Below are 24,692 nucleotides of genomic sequence, written 5' to 3'. Positions count from 1 at the left end.
TAAAAGCTGGAACAGAATTTTTAGCTCTTAGTACAAATCCAGAACTTAAACCAGTGTGACGCTACTATGTATCTTCACAAAAGAGCTAACAAATCTAAACTGCTACAGATAATGACTTTCTCTGATTTCTGACGATAACAATATTATTATGAGTATATAAAACTAGTATTCCTTCCATTAATTTGTTCAAATAAGGTAAAAGATCAACATCCATAGTCAAATCTCCCAAACTTATAGTAGCTTATACTGGAGAAACCTCCATATGTTTGAAATTAAGCAAATTCATAAAGCAGTATCATTTTAATCATCCTTTTCAAAGACAAAGCCAGTCAAGTAACCAATGGGCCTATATTATTTCAGTGCTTTAATGTGGAAAGTAATGTTCCATCTTGTTTTTTCATATGCATTTCTAAGCATATGGTGCAAGTATTTAACAAAACTCATACTTGAGTACACTCAAACAACCTTTCTTGTAATTAGTGTTATTTAATATATTACCTAATGCAGAAATCCAGAATGGATATAGTTCCTTAGTGAGAATTGCATCATCTATTTGAGAAAGAAAGTTTTTCAATACATCAGTCACATCTTCAAGTCGATGTTTTCCAGCTCTCAGTTTAACACTCCTTGCATCTTTTTTGAAACTTTCCAGAAGTTCTGCCACATTGGACGAGTTGCCATTCTTGAGGTATATGTGCTTGCTTCCTAAACCTAGGTAACAGAAACACAGGATACAATAAGTAAATAAATATCTCTAAAATTGATAAAAGCTCTAAAAGTGCATCCAGCTGTCAAACGGATCAGATTTCCTACTTGTATCTTTTGGACTTTTTGCATATTTGGTTAGAGAAAACACTGACAAGACTGCTTATATCCTTATATCTTTGTAAATATACATATCATAAAATTAATGAACCCTTGGGCCACAACTTCAGGAATGTTTTACAAGTAGTTCAACTCCCCAGATCTCTACAGTACTTCCTAAATATATGGTGCAAAAAGGAGTTTCAATGGCCACATACACATTTATTAGTTACATTACTTGTCTGTACTCGCACTATTTTATTCTCCTACTGACTAGCTCAAGTTAGGACTCAAATAATTGTGTTTATCTAATCAGATTTACAGCTTACTATCAAAAAGCTCAAGATTACAAGAAACAATTCTTTTCAGATTTTCCTCAAATCAAGGAAGGCACAGTGCAGCCACTAATAAACAACTGAAAATATCAAAGCCAACTTAAAAAAAAAAAAAAATACAAAAAAAATAAATTATACTCTAAAACACAGCAGATGCTACTTTCAATTACTGCATATGAAAACAGTCAAACTTCTTTTTTTAATACTTGTGGAAGTTTTACGTGGATTCTGTTTCACTATTCCTCTCTGTACAAGATTTTACTGTATTCCTCCACATTTCTTGAGAAAGAAAATCATTATCTACAAAACACTGCCCTTCCTTATGTAGTCGTCAAAAGTATTCTGTCAAGACCTATGAAATCATGTCTTGCAATTCACTTTTCTTGTGATGCCCACAAGCACTACCATCAGATGCTGTCTTTGTGTTGCTACTGTCAGGAACAGCTGTTGGACCTGATAATGTCTGTCACGAGGACATAACTGAAGACATAGCCTTCATTACAACAACAACAAAAAAAACCAACGCAAAAATAGCCATGTATGTCTACAAGTAACATACATATAACTCTTTCAACTTTCAAGTGAATAGTGTAAGATCCAGTAACCTCGCTCCTGAAAAAGAATCTATATATACATGAAGACTTAATTTAAATAAAATATTAAGACATTGTATTTTAATTTAGATCATGTACTAGCAATATTTCCAAGTTAGGAATGCTTCTATCCTAGTGTAAACAACACTTCAGTGTATGAAGTAATGTAGATTATGCTTAGAAAAATTTCTATTGCTAATGATGAAAAAATAATTTCGCAAAAACACTCTTAGATTAAGGCAACAACTGTAACCCAGATACAACTATTTATGATAATGAAGTGTTGCCACATTTAAAAACTAGTCAGATTTCAATCAATGAAATATAAATTAGGCCATCTCATACTGACAGAGGTTACAGACACATCTATCCTGAAGATAAATTTGTACAGGGTTGATAGGTATTTAGCATTTCAGAAGAGAACTGATTAATTTGCAGCAGTGAAAAGGACACAAACAATCTTAATATCATCTAATGGTATAGAAAATTACACTGGAAACATTTACTCAAGCTAACAGCAAGTCATTATGCCTCCTTAGGCTGCTATGCTGAAAAATCAGCAGGCTTAAATCTGAATTTGGTTCGACAATTAACATAAATTTCCTGGATTTGCTGACCAGTTTAAGTCATAGGTGTTCTTGCCTCACATAGATTGTTTTCAGGGCTGAGGAGTTCTGCATTCAGGCACTGGAAACAAAGACTAACCTGTATTAAGCAAATAAGTCAATTTTAAAAGTACAGTGGTGGGCATGTATGGGTTTTCTGTCGTTGTACTTCCACACACTGTTTATTCTCAGACACAGTGCACTGTACTTTGCCACCACATCAATGAGCAGTGGGGCTAACAAGAGGTATGATTTTACATTGAGTAATATATATAAACTCATTCAATAATAAGTTCTGATAGTGTAGTGATTTAGCTATTATACAAATTATCTTAGGTTGAACAAACCTACTGTACTTACCATACTGTGTAACAAATGCTATACAGCTGTTCACAATAATAGGAACATCATTTTTGCTGAGCTGCTGATCTTGCAATGCATTACCATCTGTACCCGCTGCTTTTTCAATTGCAGTATACCAGACTATGAAATCCAACTTTGTATGGCCATGAATGTACAGTGTTCTGGAAAGTTTAAAAATATTTTGAATACATAAAAGAAAGAAAAATATGGGGTTATTCTACTACAACAGCATAGCAGTCATCCAAAGAAGCAGCTGGAATAAGACTTTAAGGCACCTTCTACAACACAGAATTGTGGTGACCTGTTAACAGCACCTTTTCTTTCAATTCATTTCATTTGTGCTAGCAATGTCACAATAAATGAAAAAGGATCCACAAACTTGTCTGTCACAAACCTCTGAAAGAACCTGGCCAACAATTTTAATTTCTCCTCAGTCTTCCTCCTACACCTGCATTCATATGCCCAAGTCACAGGTAAACAGGAAATAGAAGAATCAGATTTTCCTTCTTTTCTGCTTTCCACCCAGCTTCTCTATAGTATAGAAGAGAACTTCATTCTTTCGCCTGAATCAAAAGGATCATCTTTGGGAAATTATACAATTAAATAAGGAACATACATAAAGTAACTAACAGTTGAGGTATAATAATACAACTGTTTAATATCCTGTTTACCTCAAAGCACAATCCAATTCTGATTTTCTTACTTATACAAGCTACAGTAAGCTCCTTGGGTTTTTTTATTGTTGTTGTTTTGTTTTGTTTTTGTTTTTTTTTTAAACCATTGTCAGGATAGCTTTCAGGGAAAGCTACAGAACTGAGCAGTTTAAGAGTATATGCTAAATTATATGCATGCATAAAACAAACAATTTTTTTAAGTTAGCCTAGCAATCTTTTCTATATACATACTCTTCATCTATCACTAAATATATCTACATCTTCTTTAAGATTAATGCATTTCCTAATTAGGAAAATTTTAAACATTCATCTGAAATTCATTCATACTACTTTCCTCAAAATACAAACAAATGTTATATTTAATTACCCAGGGGGGAAAAAGCTTATTTATATAATAGGGTTTTTTTGTTGTTTTGGGTTTTTTGTCTGCATCTTTTTATTTTGCATATTCATTTTAGCTTTATTTTCTTGACAGGAAGTTGGGATGCAGTCAAAGTACAAACAGACCCAAGATCTGAAGTGTTCTCAGGATCCACCATACCGATTTCACTATTTACAGAATCACAGAATTCTCAAGGTTGGAAAAGACCTAGAAGATCATCTAGTCCAACCATTACCAATACTTCCAGGCTAAATCATATTCCTCAGCACCACATCCAAACATTTTTTGAACACTCCCATGTTTGGTGACTCCACCACCTCCCTGGGCAGTGCATTCCAATGCCTGACTACTCTTTCCAAAAAGTAATACTTCCTAATGTCCAGCCTGAATCTCCCCTGGCGCAGCTTAAAACCATTCCCTCTAGTTCTATCACCGATTACACGAGAGAAGAGGCCAACCCCCAGCTCACTACAACCTCCCTTCAGGAAGTTATAGAGAGCGATAAGGTCTCCCCTGAGCCTCCTCTTCTCCAAGCTGAACAATCCTGGCTCCCTCAGCCTCTCCTCATAAGGCCTGTGGTCCAGACCCCTCAACAGCTTCGTAGCCCTCCTCTGAACACGTTCCAGCAATGTCTTTCTTTCAGTGAGGGGACCAAAACTGAACATAGCAAGCAGCACAGCAGCACAGGAAGTCATACTGAAATATTTTGGCTTCCTGAAGACCCCTTTTTAAAAAACCTCCACTTCTTGACATTCAAAGTCATATTAATCACACATACCTGGATAGAAGAAACACCCAGATTGTTTTCCAATGAGAAAAATCATTTGCATAAAGCTTTCAACCTTTTACAGCAGAATGAGTATGCCTAACTCAATACATTCAAATGTTTTCTGAAGACCTGTCAGAATGGATATCCTACATAAGCACTTCTCAAGCATCAGCTTCAACAAAAAAAAAAAAAAAAAAACCATGACATCTGACATATTTTAGTATTGCCACTACCACACACAAATGCCACTACCACACACAAAGGAAATTCAACTGCTTGAGTAGAAACAGTCTGCCAATGAATTTTACACTGTTTCTTCAGTGCTATTATTCACAAATCAGTAGAGGTTAAGACTATGAATAATATGTTGCTTCCTAACACAAGGCATACATGTATATTATTGTCTTTTTTCCCCACCTCTGCAGAACAGCTGAATTCAAATTACAGTATTATGCAAAAGGAGAAACTGTAGCCTCAAAGAAATACTTTCTGTAATGTAGGGAATTATGAACAGGAAGTAGCGAAAATAATATTACTTCTGAAGAAAAAAAAAGATCAGCTCAGCTGTATATCAGTGAATAGTATACTGAACTTTAATGCTAACCTAGGCATAACTTCATTTTCATGTGATATGAAAGTCTAAATCACATAACATGAAGGTAAATTGACAGGCATATTAATTACATAAACTACAAGAAAAAGAATATCCTGATTTCTATGGATATTTCTATCTTCCACTCAGTAAATCACAAATAAATAAATAAATAAAATAGAACTACCAAATCTTTATGCAGTCATTGTTTTCTAAAATTTGAAAAGATATCAATATAAATAATGGATGAAGAGATTTGTTAATAATTATCAAAGAAAAGGCATTGTATTTTTAGGTAGTAGTCCTATAATAATGAACTAGAGATTCCTGGTTAAATAGAGAGAAAGAGAGAGAGAGAGAGAGAGATCTTTGGACAGTACTGCTGCTACTGCAGAATTTAGGTTGTTCAAAAAAGGCAACATGTCAGAACAAAATCTAGAATATGGTTTACCACTTCTAGGAAGAATTCAAGATCACTTTACTATGAAAGCAGAATACCGGAGAAGGTGAATGACCATCTGATTATGGCATCAGAAAACAGCACTGTAATAAGTCACGATTCCCAGCTGAGCCGGAGGTTGTTCTAAAATATCTGAGAATATGTTCTAACAGCAGTCAGAGTGCAATAAAATTTCAGTGGATGTTAAAACAGGGAGTGTGTTCCTGCTTCAACTTACTTTACTAAAGACATCAAAATACAAACAAAACATCTTTGAGATTTGAAACAATTTCAGAATTCTATAAAAAACTAAGATTATTGAGAAAATTTAGGCAGCACATCACTTCAAATATCTTCTGAAAAAAAAAATAATGATAGTTTTGGTACTTTGAAAATGTACTAGCCTTGTTCAGCATTTCATGACATTACTTGGCAGTGTAAAACAATACAGTAGTATTACCTCCCTCTTATTTCTAAGTTAGTAGTCTTCTGTCACTGAACATGTCAAATATGGTCTTGCTGTTTACTTACTTTCAAAGTAAAAATCAGAGGAGAAAAGGATCAAAAGGAGGGAGATCAATTGAATTCACGAATTAGAAAAATCTTGTATATTGTCTGGTTGTATTCTTTTTTTTAAACAAGCTGGAAAGTACTATACATCTTGCCTTCCCAAATCGACTGTAAACTACCTCTGAGTATTTATGGATCAGAGAAGCATTCAGCTTACATACCCCATGAACTTAACAGAAACATAAATTTACTAAGTATTTAGAAGTCCGGAATTAATTGGATTTATTACATTATAATTATTTCAGCAGTAAAACTTGAAGTTTTTATGATTCTGTAGCTGTTTATTTTTGTAAGCAATCGCTCATTAATATGAAGTCTGTTCGCAACAACTTAATCCTTATACCCACAGCAAAAGAAAAAAAAAAAAAGTTACCTAGGAGTGTGTATGATACATCTAATGTATGATCTTCCCTTATTAATCAAATCTAATGACTGGATTTGGCATGCTGGAGAAAGGGAGGGTATGAGTATGTTCAATATGGGGGAAGGTAGACAGTGAAGTCAGTAACAAAAGCAACATAAGAACACTATGAGCTTCAGCAGAAAAATTCTCAAGGCATTGTCACAGTTTCTTCTAATAACATTTAGTAAGGCATGGTAGGACATCAACAACACTTAATTCTGTACATAAAGAAAAAAAAGAAAAAAGTGTTGAGAGGTTTCCCGAGTGTTATTTTATCTTTGAGCATTCCTTAAATCTGGAATGTCTTATTTCTTTTACTTCATATTCATTCTTGACATAATGATTTTTGAGGTTATATCACTTATCCTAGATTTAAACGACTAATAAATCAATCTGAAAGTTGCCAGTAGTACAGTATGCATATTTATCTCTTGAAGAGACCCTACCTAATAAAAAAAAAATTGACAAGTACTGATATAAAATAACAGAGAAAAAAGGATGGAACTCAGATATATCATCAGATGACACTGACTTCTTCTCAGAGATATTAATTTCCCTAGCATTTAAAGGGACAAAAGGAATACAGTTGTTTTTGTTTCCAAGTACAAAAATTGAGTCTGAAGATAAAAGTGACTTTATATTTAGTCATTTCTCACCGACACAAGTTAATTTCTTATCACCACAAGATAAACTATCATAGAACTGTAAGAAAGACTTCTATACTTTGGAATCATGTCCTGACCAGGAATCATTATCCTAAAATCCAGTATGGCTTTTAATGCTTAAGATAATGCAAACAGTATGCATTTACTTTTTTATTTTTATTTTTTTTTATTTCAACAAAGTGAACTTCAACATATTTATGGTTATCACACTTCACCTATTACTACTCTTGAAATTATTTTCACATAGTTCATAATTTTCATTGGACTACTGAAGTAGTTCTGGGAAAACCTATTCTCACTAGTTAGTAAAAAGATTATAGTGAAAGAAATAATAAAACCTGACTTGGAGCTAGAAGTTTTGCATTGGTATCTATGAAATCAGTTGCATTGCCTGTATACATCAGTTGGACTGTACCTTGAGCACTGGATACCCAACTTCCCTACTTGGTTTGTTTAGCATACTTAATGCTGAATCTTTCAAAATGCTTATTGGAGAGAAAAAAACGACAACCAGGAAGAACTGTTTATGATATACATCACCTGACTAAGTTCTGGAATGTAAATAGTATCTTAGAAAGAGTTAAAATTTATTAAAAGAAAACAAGATACAACAACTTTCTCCACCAGTTTTCTCCCATTCTAAATAGATTTCAAAAGCATCTGCTCTTTATGTTTCCTCAACAGAGAGGCAAGAAATCATTCTTTATTAACCTATTATCAGCTGTTCAGAAGTCTGCATCTTATAAAGACGTTTTCTCAATAACACATCACTGAAATTTAAACAAGTCTATTACAACATAATTATTATTCTCAATATTTTTACTTTCATCTTAAAATTGGTATCCAGGCAGAAAAAATGGTGCTTCACTTTAAGTTTTAACACCCTGTATTGCTATGTTTGATAACCATCTCAGCAAAACTCAAACACCCATATGGAAAAAGACAGATCATGTTTACTTCTCAAGCATGCTTTTTTTTTTTTTTTTTTTTTTTTTTTAAAGCTAGCATGCTGCTGAGATCAGACATTACAATAAGGTTAACCAAGGGACACATACATACCCTGCTGATCTTGTTCTGCACAGATTTTGATACAGAATTGTGGGACAGAGGAGCGATAAATTGAGGTATGATAATTTGTCCAGTTACTCTTCACAAGTGTTCTAGAAGTATTCTTCCTTTACACACTAAAAGAAGTTAGAACCCTTTGAAGAAACAATTATTGGCAGATTAATCTGTCTGGGAATAATTTTCTCAGTGGAAAAACTTCATTGAGTAAGTTTTCCACATATCAGTAGTAATAATTGAAGCTCTTTCCTAGTCATATCTAAATGTACACATAATTACCCTAAAGCTTCCACCTCCTGTAGTGTCCACTTTTTTCCTGGCTTCAGAATATAATCAATCAATCTTTATCAAATATAACTGTATACTGAGCACTTCAGAATAAAAAACTCTCGCAAAACATGTTATCCGCACAGATTGAAGTACCACACAAGTAAGATTATTTTCAACTCTTAGGCAAAATACATCCCAGCACATCCAGCTTAAAAAATAAACACCACACACAAAAAGTTTTTTGTTGCAGACAATAGATATTACAATACATTGGCTTCATTACCATTACATAAAACTACTGATGTGCTGTGCTTCCCGACACGGATATGAAACATACTTAATGTACACAGTCTTTCCATCCTTTAAAAAGTCTTCAAATTTACTCATTCAAGCAACCACAATTGTAGAAATTGTTTAAGAAAAAAAAAAAAGTAGATCACAAGATCAAAGCTACTTTGGGGACCTTACCTTCCTTTTTCAACCAGCAGGAGGACATCTATTTTTTCTCCATTTTGCATCACACTACTGATTGCTGAAAACAAAGTACACGTTCATATGATAAACAAATAAAATATACAGACAACAGATGTACTTTCAGGATGATCTTCAGCGACAAGGGGTTCATAAAATACTTAAGTGCATCAAATGCTACTTGATAACCAGAACAAAGTTCCACAAAAAACACAATACAATGAAGTTTACAAGAAAAAGTAATATAGAAAACAGTAAAAGTAGGCTAAGAGGGACTTTTAAAATGTGAAATCATACCTATATCGAAATTAAATTTGTAAAGACAAGTCTTATGGGATGTGATTCAAAAGAAAACAGGATTTTAAAACCCATTAATTTATTTGCCTCTTTATAGTGGCAGACATAATAAAGTATCTTAGAGGAAGTGAAGATTGCCGCCACTCTTTTTCACGTTATTTTATGCTATTTCTGTTTAAGAACAAACAAGCAAACAAAAAAAAAAACCAACTACATCCATGCATTGTAAAAAGACCTACATTATCCTTAATAGAAATAATACATCTGGGTAGTTTTCAATAACACTGCTTATGAAACGGTATCATGCTATGCTAAAATAATACAGGCCAAAAAAATAAAAATAGAAATAAATCAGTCAAAAATCTATATGTTTGTTATGTTGCTATATTTGATATACAAGCAGATTTGGACAGACGTACTATTAAAAGGTAAGATTAATCAAAAGTAATATTAGAAACAGTGATCCTACTGCCTAAACTTTTCATTGCAAATCAAGACAAAAATATTCACAAAACTTTAAAAGATACATAGAGTCACAAGAGTACTCCTGATTAATAAACCACTCTTGTGGCACTATTAACAGCAAACATAAAGTGGGAATAAATCAACAATAGAAAACCCAATGACATTTAGGAAATTTCCAGTAAAAACAGTTCATCGTCTGACAGTATTTGCAAAGAGCAACATCAGTGAAAATCTAAAATATCTCCCCTGTTTATGTTACTTTGTGATAATACCTCAGTCTATTTTTAGCTACCTTTATAACGTAGCAAATAACATTATCTTGCTCAATATGAAAACAAGTAGGGTAGGTACACTTAAACAAGATTCAAAGCATGATTACAGAGACTGATACAAAGATAGTCATGGAAGACCACTTGTATAAACATTCTTATTTTTTCCACATCATGATATGGAGAAAAGAATATTTTTAGTTAGAGGAAAAAAAAATAATCTATTTGTCTGTGAAACATTTCTCCTAGAGAATTATATTTTTTTCCAGTACACTTGAGTATTTTAAACTAGGCCTGTCAATCATCTCAAGAACATGTTCTGCAGTTAGCATTTCTGCAATGTCAAAAATATGAGACAATAATCCCAAAAGGTCATATATTATAATTCAAATCTGTACTGTTGTAAGAAAGACAATGCTGCAACTGGAACAAAACTTGTCCTCATTCATTAGGAAGCTGTAGAAGCCTACAATAAGTAGGGGAAAAAATAACCCAAGACAGAACATGATTTACACCATATTTAGACAGGAGTTCAGGGAGCATCTAGCTCATCCAAAGGGATGGTCAGTGAAATACCCAGTGTTTGCAGTTTTAAAATGTAATGGTTATGTCCTTAACAGTAGAGTACTTCCTACATTCTAGATGACAACCAAAATTCTTACTTAGTTCTTGTAGCCTCCTTAGATATATGGAATCTTCTTGAGCGTTCTCCATTTCAAGACAAAAATGAAGGCTTGACTTTTCTATAGCAAACCAGCCTTTTCTCCATTGATCCAGGTTATGGCAATCTTTGTAGTACAGCTGGCCAATCAGGTCACAGTCCCTCTCTAATAAGCATTCAGCTACAGAGGGAACAAAATGCTACCAAACAAGACAGGGTGAGTTAAGATTTAAAAAGAACAACCTCTTCCCCCTTCCAGCCCCGCATCTCCATTCAGATATTTATTGACATTTATCAGATTCCCTCCCAGCCTTCTTTTCCCCAGGCTGAACAGACACAGGTTAATCAGCCTTTCATCAGACAGGAGGATGCTCCAGGCCCTTTGCCATCTCTCTGCTGGATTCCTTCCAGGAGATCCTTGTCTTTTGTGAACTGGGGAGTCCAGAAGTGAACACAGTAGTCTAAATGTGACCACATAAGGGCAAACTGAATGCAGAGGGTCACACCCCTCAACCTGCTGTCCACTCTCTTTATAACATACCCCAGGATACCATTGGCCTTCTTGGCCACAAGGGCACAGTTCTGTCTCACAGCTGGCCTGTTATCCACCAGAACCCCCTCAAGAATGGCTTCTCGGAGGACTACTGTGCAAAGGCTCTGGGCCTAACTGGAAAAGATGATTATCAGTATTACCTTAGCTATTGCCCAAGTCCATTTTCTTTGTGAATAAGCAGTTTCAGCTCCAAACAGAAAAACACGTTCTGACATTAAATAGATTTCAAAGGTAAAGATGTCCCTAAAGCAAGCAGAAGGAAAAATTAACAGTATTTAGTCTTCACAACAGTAGACATAAATGATCTCAAATTCTCTGCACTTTTCTATTGTTACATATTTATGGAATAGAATCAGTTCCTCCTTCAATCTTATGAATACTACCAAGATAACTAACAGATTACATGCTTAAATGGTACTCCACAACATTTTTTTATTCCCCAGCAATTCTGAAATCAATAAAAATGTTTAAATATAGTCATTAAAATTCAGAGGCAATACTTCTGTTTTTAAATTGCATGCAATCCCATCAAGTATGTCATGTAATGGTTTCAAAACATACAAGTTTAAGCAGACCAAGGCACTGAGTAGGAAGTTTTAAACAACTTGTCATTGAATCTTAGAAATGTTGGTTGACATGGTCTTCTAGGTATCAGCTGTTCTAATCTCATGACTAAAGAGGGACTACTACTAATTACAAGCCAAACCAGCAGTGGCTTTGTCTAGCCAAGCACTGAAAATCTTCAAGAATGGAGACTGTCGTTCTTCTTTTGGCAACACGTTTCTCTTTGCCATCAATCCCCTCAAGAAGAAGCCTTTCCTGTCATTCACCAAAAGTTCCAGGGGTGACATACACAGCAACTGACAGTCCTTGTACTACCTGCTTCCACCAACATCAGAACCAGTTTTTGGTTCCATCTCATTTATGACAAGTCTTTGAAGGCACTGTAGCTCTTAAAATAAATAAATAAATAGTGATATAAAACCTATTTAAGCAGATGGACTCTGCTTTCTTTTTCAATTTCTGTCAAATATTTAATTTAAATAATAAACAGACCATTTGAAGTCAGTTGGAATGTGAAAAGCAATGTTTTGTAGAACTTAATTTATGTTGAAGACTGACCCTAAGGTTTGTCATGTTAGTGTGATTTTCTGTATGACAGCACCCTAGAATCCAAAAAGATTAAGCATGCTATTTACTTTCAGTACTTTAGATTAAGGTTTGTCTAAATCTGGAAAACTGAACAACTGAACATGAATTGGTTATTTTAATCAGTTACTCATTTCTCAACAAGTAATTCAGAAATTATATCTAAGTACTTAGTTGTGACTAGTAGAACAGCCATTTTAAGGACAGAATATTTCACTACACAAAAATATCAAACTTAGTGAATCTTCTCCTATAACTACCCAATCTCAGATACAGAACATAAGGAGATTAGTCATTCCCCATAAGTATTCTGCCAATACGTTTTTAGTTTAGGTAATATTCTGAAGTGGAACCAATTTCAGATGTAGCAAGAAATATATCATACTCCATGACAAAAAAAAAAAAAAAAAAAAAAGTTTTTTTTGTTTGTTTGTTTGTTTTGGTTTTTTTTTCAGAAGCCACAAATGTATGATACTGTAAATTAGTGAAGACCATTTCCATTGTATTTCATAGTATGTTGAGGCATCATCATTTTTCAGAATCTCTCTCTCCTTTCTGGATACACTTTGTAGTGGGTATGGCTCTTTGTTTCCTATATATATTCTAGAAACTTAATGAATAGACTGTCCTTATTCTTTTTGTTTTCCTCCCCCCCACAATCCCCCAAAACATTTCTGCTTTGTACCTACAAATACTACGGTATTACAACATAGAAAGATCTTGTTATTTTACAACCATACACACAGCTGAGCAGCTGAGGGAGCTACGATTGTTCAGCCTGGAGAAGAGCTCCTCTTATAGCTCTCTATAACTTCCTGAAGGGGGGTAGTAGTGAGCTGGGGGTTGGCCTCTTCTCTCATGTAATCAGTGATAGAACTAGAGGGAATGGTTTTAAGCTGCATCAGGGGAGATTCAGGCTGGACATTAGGAAGTATTACTTTTCGGAAAGAGTAGTCAGGCATTGGAATGCACTGCCCAGGGAGGTGGTGGAGTCACCAACCATGGGAGTGTTCAAAAAATGTTTGGATGTTGTGTTGGTGAATATGATTTAGCCTGTAAGTATTGGTAATGGTTGGACTAGATGATCTTCTAAGTCTTTTCCAACCTTGATAATTCTGTGACTCTGTGACATACCCTGAAATTTCAGAAGAAATGCTATGGATTTTTTAGACAGATCCAAAGTACAGACTGAAGTGTTTGTTTCAACAAACACATTACCTGAAAGAAATCAACAATTGCTGGGATGCAACAGATTTAGATGAACCTAATGTACCGAGTGGATGTGTGAGAGATATAAAAGAAAAGCAAGACAAAGAAAAGGTGTTATCTTCAGACTAATTCAGCATTCAACAGTAACACTGTTGTCCTCAACTGCAGAACAAGGAACAGGATTTGATTAAATCTAAAAAGATTATGGAGAACTCTAATCAAATGTGTTATTATCAGAAACAAAGTAAAAGTTTTGACTTGAGGTCAATCCTAGAAATATAAATGAGTATTAATTTTTCAGTTTATCATCATGTCATCTTTTAAGTGCTGAGAACATGCATTTCAGTTTTAATAAGCAACAGACATGCCTAACATGCCACCTTTTAAAAATTACCCATTATATCACTTAAAAAAACCAACAAACCAAAAACAAACACCTAAAACAAATATAACTTATCACTCAGTTCTTGAAGGCAATATAAAATAATTAAATTATTTTTCAAATTTTCATTTTCAAAATTCAGGAACAAAATGATAGGTGCTGAAAATCTGCAATAGAATCTTTATTTGCTAAATTATTAACTTTGGAACATACCTTCTGTTTAAAAAGTACTCTGAATTGTGTACTACAAGACAGATAACTTCGCTGATGTCAAGCATACCATTAGGAGTGGTAGCTCTATCATTTTCATAGTAGCTGAGAAAGCCACTTTCCAAAGTGCACCATCTTTTGTTGCAATCTGTGGTTGAAGGAATAATAGGGAAGTCAGTTTGTTTAATAAGAAGCAAATCTACTCCTACAGAAATCGCCTTCCAGGATGCATAGCTCTGTTGTAACACTAGTGCACTTGTCTTGAAATCCCAGTCTCATTGACTTCAGCAAGCAAGGAATTCAAAGTCTGAGTTGATAGATACCATTTAACATAGAGGAACTCTAGATTATGGTATTTTAAGAAAACACTGTTAAATATTATACTAGGAAATTTAAAAAGCATCATACATGATAGAAATTACATCCATTGAACACTATGAAGAAAACAAAGATGTTATGTTATTTAACATTGTCAGAAACCTTTCTAAACATATGCTACCAAAATAAAGTAGGATGTCAAACTGAAGAAGAAACAAAGTAATTGAACAACCTTTTCAAGATACATCTGCAGCTGAACACAATTCTCTCCTATTGCAGGCCCAAGTGTTACATTATACAAATTTTATACCTAGATACTGGGGTAGATATATGGAAACATCATAGACATGCGGTAGCTACAGCTGTTTCAGGAGTGCATGTTCATATTGGAATTAGTGAGAGATCTCAATTCTTGGTATTCTTACAAGCACATAGCAAGGTTAAATTCACTTAAGCAACACTGTAGTTTACAGAATGCTAGTTACTCAGCGCTTTCAACATGTGATAATGCACAGATGCTGAGCAAGCCTGGTATTTCACCCAATTCATTTTTTATGTTATTTTCCATGAGTCATAGAGGTATTCAGAAGTATCTGGATACTGTTTTATTATTTTTTAATTGGATATCATGCTAGTTTCTATCTAGTTCTACCTGTATTCTATCTAAATAGGCATTTGAATATTAAAATAGATAACATCAAAGTATTTGAAGGCATATAGGATCACAGGAGCTGAGCATAATACTTGAAGGGTTTGATTATTTTCCTCCATTCCCTACCCCAGAGTATGCCCATTCTACAAAACAGCTTACTGCTTATACACTGAAAAAGTTACTACAAATTTCAAGAATAACTTTCAAATACTATGGCTTTTAAGGGAAATCCATTAAAACTTTTGTTTGAAACACAGAAGCAGAAAAATTAAACTGAGACCATCAAACCCCTAATCTTTATTTTATGATATATTGCATTAGAATATCAGCAATGATCTTTATTTTTTCTGATCAACAGGCATTAATATCAATATTTTTTTCCCCAAAAATATACTGTGTTTCCAGGTGCTGTACCTAGCTTTTATAAAATTTGGGTTCAATTCACAGCTCTCAATGAGTTCTTGAGTTTCTTTCTGCAGTTACAGCTCAGCAACTGCAACTTGTCTGTGATGAGAAACACTTGGCACCAAAAGCAAGGCTGTTAACTGACTCAGATGTTAATTTGTAACACAGAAGGAAATTTTGGACTTAAAGCGCTAATATTTAGGGAGATCAAGCTTCTGCCTGAAAGCTCTTTCAACAAATTGCAATTAAAAATCTACTATTTGTAGGGCCTAAAAACTTAGACAAGTAATCTAATCAGCAGTTAGGAGCAAGTGATCTCTCTCTGGCCCAGTTAGAGTTCAGTTAGCAACAAATCACAGCTGCTTTTTTTTTTTTTTTTTTTTTTTTTTTTTTTTAGCAGGAGGAGAGGAGGAGGTAATTTCTCATTTGAAGATTACCGCCAAAGAGAGAACTCAAACTTTTTCTCTCACATATTTTTTATGATAACCATCAAACTATTTTTTGAAGATAGTAAGTAATATAATTTCAAGTAATATGTAGTTTATGTTTGTATACAAAATGTATATGAATGTATATATAGAAACACACACATATATTCCCAACAATATGGGATATGCGCATTGCAGATTTCCTGTTAGCCAATTCGATAAAAGCAGAAAACAGCCCTTGAATGAAAAAAAAAAAAAAAAAAAAAAAAAAAAAAAAAAAAAAAAAGGACAAAGATTGCATGTTTTATGATATAAATTGCTCTGGGAAATAAATAAATAAATAAATAGATAAAGTAATAGATAAAGTAATAGATAAAGTAATAAAATAAAAAAGCATTATACTCCTTACACATGGCTGAGGAATATTAGAGTCCTCAGATAAGAGCAGTTTCTAATTCAAAACTGTAATTTTTAGTTGTTGTTAGCCTTATTAAAAGGATGATATGATTACATCTTTCCCCCTGCTCTGTTTGTCATTTGTCCACTAAACCTGCTAATGGTTTTGGGCTGGGAAACATACCTTTCACCCATATCTATCTCATCTGTCTACAGGTCACTAGCACAGTTTTCATGCCCAAAACCTCAGTTGAGGGAAAATAGGTCCTTTCAACTCATCACATATTCTTCTAAGTGCTAAGTGAACTGATAAGAAATACACTACAAGGTCTGAAAGCAATTTCATTTTTGTCCACCAAAAAAAATATGATGGAAGACTGATAAAATTCCATTGTTTCTTAATGTTTTAAGTTATCTTATTAGTGATGCTGACTTATGCACTCCTACTGCATCTCCCCCAAAAACACAACAGAAGACATTCGGTGAGCATTTATAGATACTCTTCAATCTGTATCTACTTACAGGCTTAAACTGCACTTCTAATATGCTACTATATTTGAAGACACGCCATTTTTTTAAAATGATAAAAGCATATGTATAACCAGGTCTGCTCAAAAAAGTAACTTCTTATCTTACTGTGCTGGCCAACGATGTCAGAGACAGATGTTGGTGATACGGCAGTAGAGCTTGAACCTTCCCACCAATATGAAATTCCATTAAAATTTGTTGCCATTTAACAAATGGCAGGAGGGACAGTAGTCTGACAAAACAGTATCTGGCACAAAAGTGCATATGAAGCAAAGATATTTCATTGAACTCCATGCTAATAAAACAGCACCTGTTGACATGATGAAAGATGAACTGCAAGGGCAACATTTTCCTAGCAACAATGTTTTGTAGTTGAGAATTGGCTCCACCAAATCGTTTTATTGTGTTCTTTGTATCTGTTGTAGTTTCCATGAAAATAAATAGGAGGCAAGACCAGGTTGGACAGGGCCCTGGGCAACCTGATCTAGTAAAGGTGTATGTTTGGTGTCCCTGCTAGGCAGGGGGGTTGGAACTACATGATCCTTGAGGTCCCTTCCAACCCAGGTCATTCTGTGATTCTGTGAGGCACTACTTTCAGAGCCACCTATGTATATAATACATATGTGTATTTAATCATATATTCACATGGCAGTGAATATAAAAAGTTAGTGGTTAATTACTTTCTTCCCTGAATAAACTCAGACCAGTTTCAGAGCAACCCACAAAAAAGTCCTTTTTTTGTTCAGCAGCAGCCCAGGGCTCTCCCCTGGTATCTTTACAAACAACTGTTTGAATACCTTGACTGAGAATTAGTTCTGATGACTAGCCAATGCTTTTGACTATTAGGACCAACAATAACAGATAGATACTTCAAAAGTGTATTTAAGTGAGAGTTGTGTGTGTGACTAATCCCTAATGAGGATCTTACAAACATAAAGCCGTCAGAGCTCAGATACTGGCATACAGAAACATTTAACCAGGTATAAGTTTCTCAGGTATAAGTTTAAATCAGAAACCAGCTCATATTTTAAAAACAGACATTATTTGTTTATTTAGATGGAAGAAAAATACAGGAATTTTAAAAGGAAAATTACCTGTCACTCTGTCTTAATAATAGTCCTATGAGAATATAATTGTTGATGATATCTAGTATGATAAAGCACAAATTCCCAAACCACAAAGCTTAATCTGTTAAGATTTTTTTTATAGATTTGCCCATTTACACTTGGAATCCTTTTTGAAATTTGCAGGCTTCAGCTATACCCCAGTTATTCATTTGAACTTACTAAAAATTTAAGAATGCTTTTCAGATTTTTTCAGGCATATTATAATTTCAGATGGAAGATACTTTTGTCAGCTAGCAGCATCCTCCCAGGTGTAATTAAAGTGAGAAATATTTGTAAATACTTTTATTTAGCAATATTTTTTGTTAACTGAATAATTATTCACTAGTTAAATTTCCTTCCTCTGTCAACCACTGAAAAAAGACATTAAGACAATCAGGATTTTCTTTATCTGACAGAAGGCTGTGAAATCAAAAGAGGATATGCCACATCAAAGACATTTTATCTTTTTAAAAATAATGTAAGATGTTGAAAACACCAAATTAATCTATATCATGCGTATTCATGTATTATCCAAATGCATAAAGTAAAAGTGAAATACCTTCTTTTAATTTCTTCTCTGTAAGAAGCTTGGTTGAATTAGAAGAAACTTTGTACAGAAATTCACACAGAAAAGTGGAATGCGAAGAATCTTCAGAGAAGCCACTTTCAAAACTGGCATCATAGCTTGGGAAATCTATTGAAAGACAATGGTTTAAACAAAATATAGAACTCCCTCTACTATCAGTTATAACTGCTTCTCCATGTACCTACATAACTACAGAGTTGCTCATAAGATCCTTACTTCAGAACAGTTGCATATCATAACTTTTCTATCTTTGTAACTAAAGGAAAATTCTTACATGTTCATCAAAAATAGTTTACTTCAGTTACCACATTGCCACTGTCTACCACTGCTTGTCAACATAAGCTAAATATGGTTTCCTAGTGTACCATGCTAGATTTCACCCCTTACTGTAATATACTTGAACAGAAGGAAACTTTCTCTTATGGATTTGTCTAGAAGTTCACCACAAACAGATACTAATTCAGAGAATCACTGGGATTCTGCCATAACAAACACCAGCTCTATGTTGGTTTCCTAAGCAATATAAGATCCAAAAATCCTATTGTTAGCAAAAAGGAAATCCTGGTACCCTAAGAAAGGAACAACACAGAGTGTAGAGCGAGGTGGAGGTACCAAACCCCACTCTAGCCAAACCCTGTGATCATCCAGCAGGAATGGGAATACTATTGGAACTTATTAACTATCTTCACATCTGTGCCTGGTAAGATCATGGAGTAGATCTCCTCTTTACCATGTTAAAGCATGTACAAGACGAAGAGGTGATCCAAGACAGCATGGCATCACCAAGGGCAAATTTTGCCTGACCAATCTGATGGCCTTCAGTCATGGAGTGACAGTATTGGTGGTCAGGGGAAGGACAATTGATGTCATCTACCTGGACTTCTGCACAGCCTTTGACATGGACCATCACCACATACTTCTCTCTAAATTGGAGAAGTATGGATTTGAAAGATGTACTGTTCAATGGATTAAGAACTGGTTGGCTGGTCGCAGCCAAAGGGTTGTGATCAGCAGTTCTATTTGGGTGGATACTAGTCACAACTGATGCCCCCAAGGGTTGGTCTTGGAACCAGTGCTCTTCAGTATCTTTATCAAGGGCATAGACAACGGAATCAAATGCACCCTCAGCATGTTCGCAGATGACACCAAGCAAAGTGATACAGTCAATACACTGGAGAAAAGAGAAGCGCCAAGCTATCCAGAGGGTCTTGGACAGGCTGGAGAAGTGGGCCCATGAGAATCAAATGAGGTTCAACAAGGCTGACTGCAAGGTGTTGTGCTTTGGCCAGGGCAATCCCAGGTATTTATTACAAATGGAGGGAAGAACTCCTTCAGAGCAGCCCTGAAGCAAAGGACTTGGAGGTCCTCGCAGATGAGAAGCCGTATATGAGCCAGCTGTATGCTCTTGCAACCTATATCCTGGGCTCCATCAGGAGAGGGGTGGCCATCAGGGAGAGGGAGGTGACTGTCCCCCTCTACTTGGCTTTGTGAGGCCTCTTCTGGAGTACTGTGTCCAGGCCTGGAGCCCCCAGTACAAGAAAGACAAAGAGCTGTTGGAGGGGACCAGAGGAGGGCCACAAAGATGATCTGGGGGCTGGAGCATCTCCCCTACGAAGAAAGATTGAGGGAACTGGGCTTTATTAGCTCAGTTAAGAGAAGGCTCTATTGAGACCTTATTGTGGCCTTCCAACACTTGAAGGGAGTGTTGGAGGGGCAATGGCTGTTTGTGAGAGTGGGTAGGACCAGGGAGGGAATGGTTTTAAACTGAGACAGGTGAGATTCTATGATTCACAGAATCACAGAATCATAGGGATTGGACGGGACCTCCAGAGAGCTTTGAGTACAACCCCTTCCACAGCAGGTTCCCTACACCAGGTCACACAAGTAGGTGTTTTGAGTATCTCCAGAGAAGGAGACACGACAGCCCCCCCTGGGCAGCCTGTTCCAGTGCTCCATCACCCTCACCGTAAAGTTCTTGCGCTCATTTGTGTGGAACTTCCTATGCTCAGTTTCTCACCATTTGTCCTGTCTCCACACACTGCTGAAAAGAGTCTTGCCTCACCACTTTGCCCCCCACACCTCAGATATTTATAGACCTAGATCAGGACCCCTCTCAGTCTTCTTTTCTCAAGGCTAAACAGACCCAGTTCACTTAGCCTTTCTTCATAGGGAAGATGTTCCAGATTCTATGATCTTGTTTTCCCAAGCCAGCCCAGAGCCACCAGTTTCCCTCAGGAAACTCAGAAATCTCTACACAGCTTTTTCATGATTTAATGCATTTGTGGCTGGCTGTATTATTCCTATACTTGCAGTTAGCCTCACATACTTGCACACAGTTAATTTATCACTGGCTATCCAAATGAATCTATTGTTTTAATAAACTACACTACTCAATAATCTAGCCATAGGAGTTCTCACTGGGCATGGTCAAACTCCTCAAGAAAGCCCTTGTGAGAGCCCATTTAAAAATGACCATTTAAAAGGCCAATTGGGCAGTGTGCCATTTTGAATATGTAATTGTGAACGTTCATACTTTGAATGCAACCAGATATACAGCAGCAAACTGGGCATCACTCAGAATCTAAATTCAGCTTTCCCAAGCCCCTCTGATATCCAAGAAGAAGCTGGAACACAATATGGTTTATTTTCCACCAAACATCTCTGTCTTTTCCATGCAAAATCCACTGAAAAAGAATTAGAGTTCAGCCTACCAAGTGCTACTTTGCAGAGCTGCACAAGACATTGAAAAGTATGTCCAAAGTGCCTGCTGGATTAGCATAGCTAATTTTTTCCAGTACAAATCCATGTGTGAACAGTCAGAAACAGACTGCTTCAGGTAGTGGAAAATCTTTTAAGAAGAGAATTTCAGGCACATTCATACAAAAAAAAAAAGATTTTATGTGTGCCGAAAGCTGATTCATTAGAACTATATTTCAAGAATACTTCAAGCGTTTGGAAAAGTCACTGAAATCAGACCTGCTGACATCCAAGGCCAATGTATACTGCGTGCTCCAAGCTATAACAGCAGTTATGACCTGAAAAAGGGAGGGTGGTTTTTTTAGGATAGATTCTAGTACTGGCTAAAGAGGAGAGTTGTAAGTCTGTGCACAGTAAGGGCAGATATCAATGTAAATAACTTGTAAGAAAAAAAAAAAAGGCCTGATTAATACTTCTAATACTTCTTTTTTTTTTTTCTTTTCTTAATTCTATGTACCCATTCTTCTTGTTAAAGCCTGATAATACAAAGCAGATTATGTTTTTCTGCTGTATTATAAATAAGCATATTGGGGCATGAATCATTGTAGAATTTATCATCATCTTTTGAAGAACTGAAGTTGATGTTCAAGTAAAATGAAAGATTTAAATATACGATTTACATACGCTGTCTGCTAAAACACAATGAATGCTATGCTGCCTTCTCCCCTTTACCATTATTGTTCAACTTGACACCATTCTCCTTTTGAATTTTTCCCTTCCTGTTTGGTCAATATAGAAGCAGAAGATCAAAACAAAGAGAAAATATCTTACCTGAGAACTTATTATGGTAGAGAAATTCCATTTGCAGTCTTTGTCCAGCTTTCTTGGCTAATAAGTATGGAGTACTGTAAACAGGATCACCAGTAGCACACATGACATCAGCCCCACTGAAAAGCAGCATCAGAGTTTCTAGCACATCTTGCTTAACTACAGCAGCACACAGGGCCTTATCATATAGAAGGAAAATAATTAGGTTTAAAGTAGAAAATTATACGCAACAAGTACTTGTAATTTACATGCAAATTCACATTCAATATAGATCCTCTTCATTCTCTAGTTCCATAAATATTGGGAATCAGCTTATATATAAATCAAGCTTATAAACCATAAAGAGCTATTCTACTTCCGGTAGTTAGCAGTTACAGTACAAAAGTCTTGTATAACTGCTATCAATAAATTAATAATAATAAATGTGTTATTTTTCAAAGACAAATATTTCCCCACAAAGTCTAAAAATAATTCCTGATTCCCATGAAATGCAGAAAACCTAAATTCAAAATATACAGAGATGGCTATATGTTTTGACTAGATGTTTTCCAAAGGTGGCAGTATTTTAAATACCTTTGCTTTGACTTGTTCTATATATAACAACTCCAACATTGTTTTGCCACAGTATATATATATATATTTAAAATGCGAGACAGCTCTAGTTCATAGTAGCATAGAATCCTTAGAGTTGGAAGGGACCTCTGAAGGCCACCTAGTCCAACTCCCCTGCAATGAACAGGAACTCACCCAGGCCTTATCCAGCCTTGCCTTGAAAGTCTCCAAGGACAGGACATCAACCACAACACTAAGGTAGCCTGTTCCAGTGCCTCACCACTCTCTCTAGTTCAAAGCACAGTTACCTTCAAATGACATCACCTCTCCACAGTCTCTGTATATTCTTTGAGACAGTTTCACTAGTATGTAATTGAATGAATTAGCTCTGTAATATGTATGCATTATTAACTTCTCCATAATCAAAAACCTTAAGCGGTCATGACTGAAATCAGGAGATAGTACAAGTCAGTCAAATGGACAAAAAGCTGTGCAGAAGTGATAATTAGCATTTTCCACTTTATAACCATAGGCAATTTAGTTGTATTATTTGTGCAAAAGCAAACATCAGAACTCACGTTTTTCATCATTTCATTAATTTTAGCTTATTTCATTTCCAGTTAACTACAAGCCACTACGAAAGCATGCATGAGCTACTGCTGATAACACCGAATCATCTAATGTATTGGAATGATAGATATCTGACATATAATACATTAAAAAACATTAAGAAGGAACCTAAAGAACTGAAGTGGGAATTTTCATCATTGAAGTGTGCATTGGGGAAAAAAAAAAAAAAAAAGAAAAAGAAAAAAAAAAAAAAAAAAAAAGATGTGTCTGTTGATCACTCTGGAGTACTTATTACAGGTACAACATAGGTACCATAATCTTTTAAAACCAACTGGAAAAGTAAGAAGTGATGGAATGATTCCTGCAAAGGCTTCCCTAGTAGGATTTATTCAACTCTGAAGAGCTTATCCCTCAGGATTTTGAATTTGTTTTCTCAGCAGTTTAACAGAATGACTAAAACACACGCAGATACAATTCAGTACAGAGTTATGGTAAGAGCTAATTCATTCTGATGTTACCTTATTCAATTGTTCTTTGGTTTTGTAGGGAAAAGGTGCTTTCCTGAATTTTCCCTCTTTGTATTTTTGTGTAATGAATACAATCCTTTTCTCTGCAGGGGCATCCATGTGCAACTCTTCTTCTGGAGGAAGATTTCCTGCCCAAAAACTGTTCGCTCTCTTATTCCCAATGACGATAAAGAGCTGAATGAAGTTAAAGAGAAAACAAATATTATGAATGACTCTAAATAGTTTTCAGCTGCTTTAAATGAAGGAAAAAATTGAAGAAGAGCAAATTGCCTGCAGAAGATTAAATGGGAGCCTTTCCCAGTTACTATGTTCATCTATAAATTAGTAATAAAGCCCATATCATAATTTTCCAGCAATAGCTACTACACTTCACAAAGCCAATCAGTTACAGTGCTTCAATAAATATTAGAAAATGCCAGTAGAAGGTTAGAGAAGACTAGCATTTCTTTTAAAGAAAATACCAATGACTCAACCCTTTCTAACAGCACCACTTCTAAACAGTCCAAACACGTAGCGAATTTCCCTTCTTCCTAAACCAATATCGTGCATCGTGACAACTCTTCAGAACCATCTCTGTTACTTTTCTCATTCCCAAAACTAGGTGCTTGATCCAGACAGTTATTAAAACAGCTATGTCTTAAAACTTCTTGTAAGTAAAGTGAAAAACTCTTATTCACTTGATTCCTTTCAAGATGTAAGAAAGAGTTAGAATAAGCCAACATACCTCAATTAGTTCATTGCTCCAAATGCTGGCATCCATTTTTAAACTTCTGACCTTTGAATCTCTTGGTCCTAAAGATCGGTGCTGTCCTACAAATACAACAGCATTTTTACTTAACTAGAACACTTAAACCAAGTTAACTCTACTCCTGAGCTTAAAAAATATATATATTTATTTAATGGA

The 24,692-nt window shown here is 35.2% G+C and overlaps 1 protein-coding gene across 11 annotated transcripts in view; it reads right to left on the bottom strand.

The window, feature by feature from the left end:
* The window catches only part of ARAP2 (ArfGAP with RhoGAP domain, ankyrin repeat and PH domain 2), a 115,636-nt gene that overhangs the window by 35,919 nt on the left and 55,025 nt on the right, over window positions 1-24,692 (bottom strand). For 10 of the 11 annotated variants that reach the window (XR_014945462.1, XM_015862517.3, XM_015862518.3 and 7 more), the window contains 10 exons: window positions 24,513-24,598; window positions 23,780-23,962; window positions 22,143-22,317; window positions 18,588-18,722; window positions 14,199-14,343; window positions 11,386-11,488; window positions 10,694-10,892; window positions 8,998-9,061; window positions 2,698-2,861; window positions 499-711 (listed from right to left, as the gene is read on the bottom strand). Coding sequence is in view for 9 of the 11 variants with exons in the window: in XM_015862517.3 (XP_015718003.2) it covers window positions 499-711; window positions 2,698-2,861; window positions 8,998-9,061; window positions 10,694-10,892; window positions 11,386-11,488; window positions 14,199-14,343; window positions 18,588-18,722; window positions 22,143-22,317; window positions 23,780-23,962; window positions 24,513-24,598 (1,467 nt within the window). In the remaining 2 variants the exon portion in view is untranslated. Of the gene's footprint in view, window positions 1-498; window positions 712-2,697; window positions 2,862-8,253; window positions 8,397-8,997; window positions 9,062-10,693; window positions 10,893-11,385; window positions 11,489-14,198; window positions 14,344-18,587; window positions 18,723-22,142; window positions 22,318-23,779; window positions 23,963-24,512; window positions 24,599-24,692 lie in introns of those variants that run through there. The other variant, XR_014945463.1, reaches the window with a different exon arrangement.

This window comes from Coturnix japonica, chromosome 4 (assembly GCF_054131305.1).
Source record: "Coturnix japonica strain WE chromosome 4, WE-NBRP24, whole genome shotgun sequence".
Lineage (NCBI taxonomy): Eukaryota > Metazoa > Chordata > Aves > Galliformes > Phasianidae > Coturnix > Coturnix japonica.
Note: the sequence above shows the minus strand (reverse complement) of the source record. Positions and strands in the feature narration are given on the sequence as shown.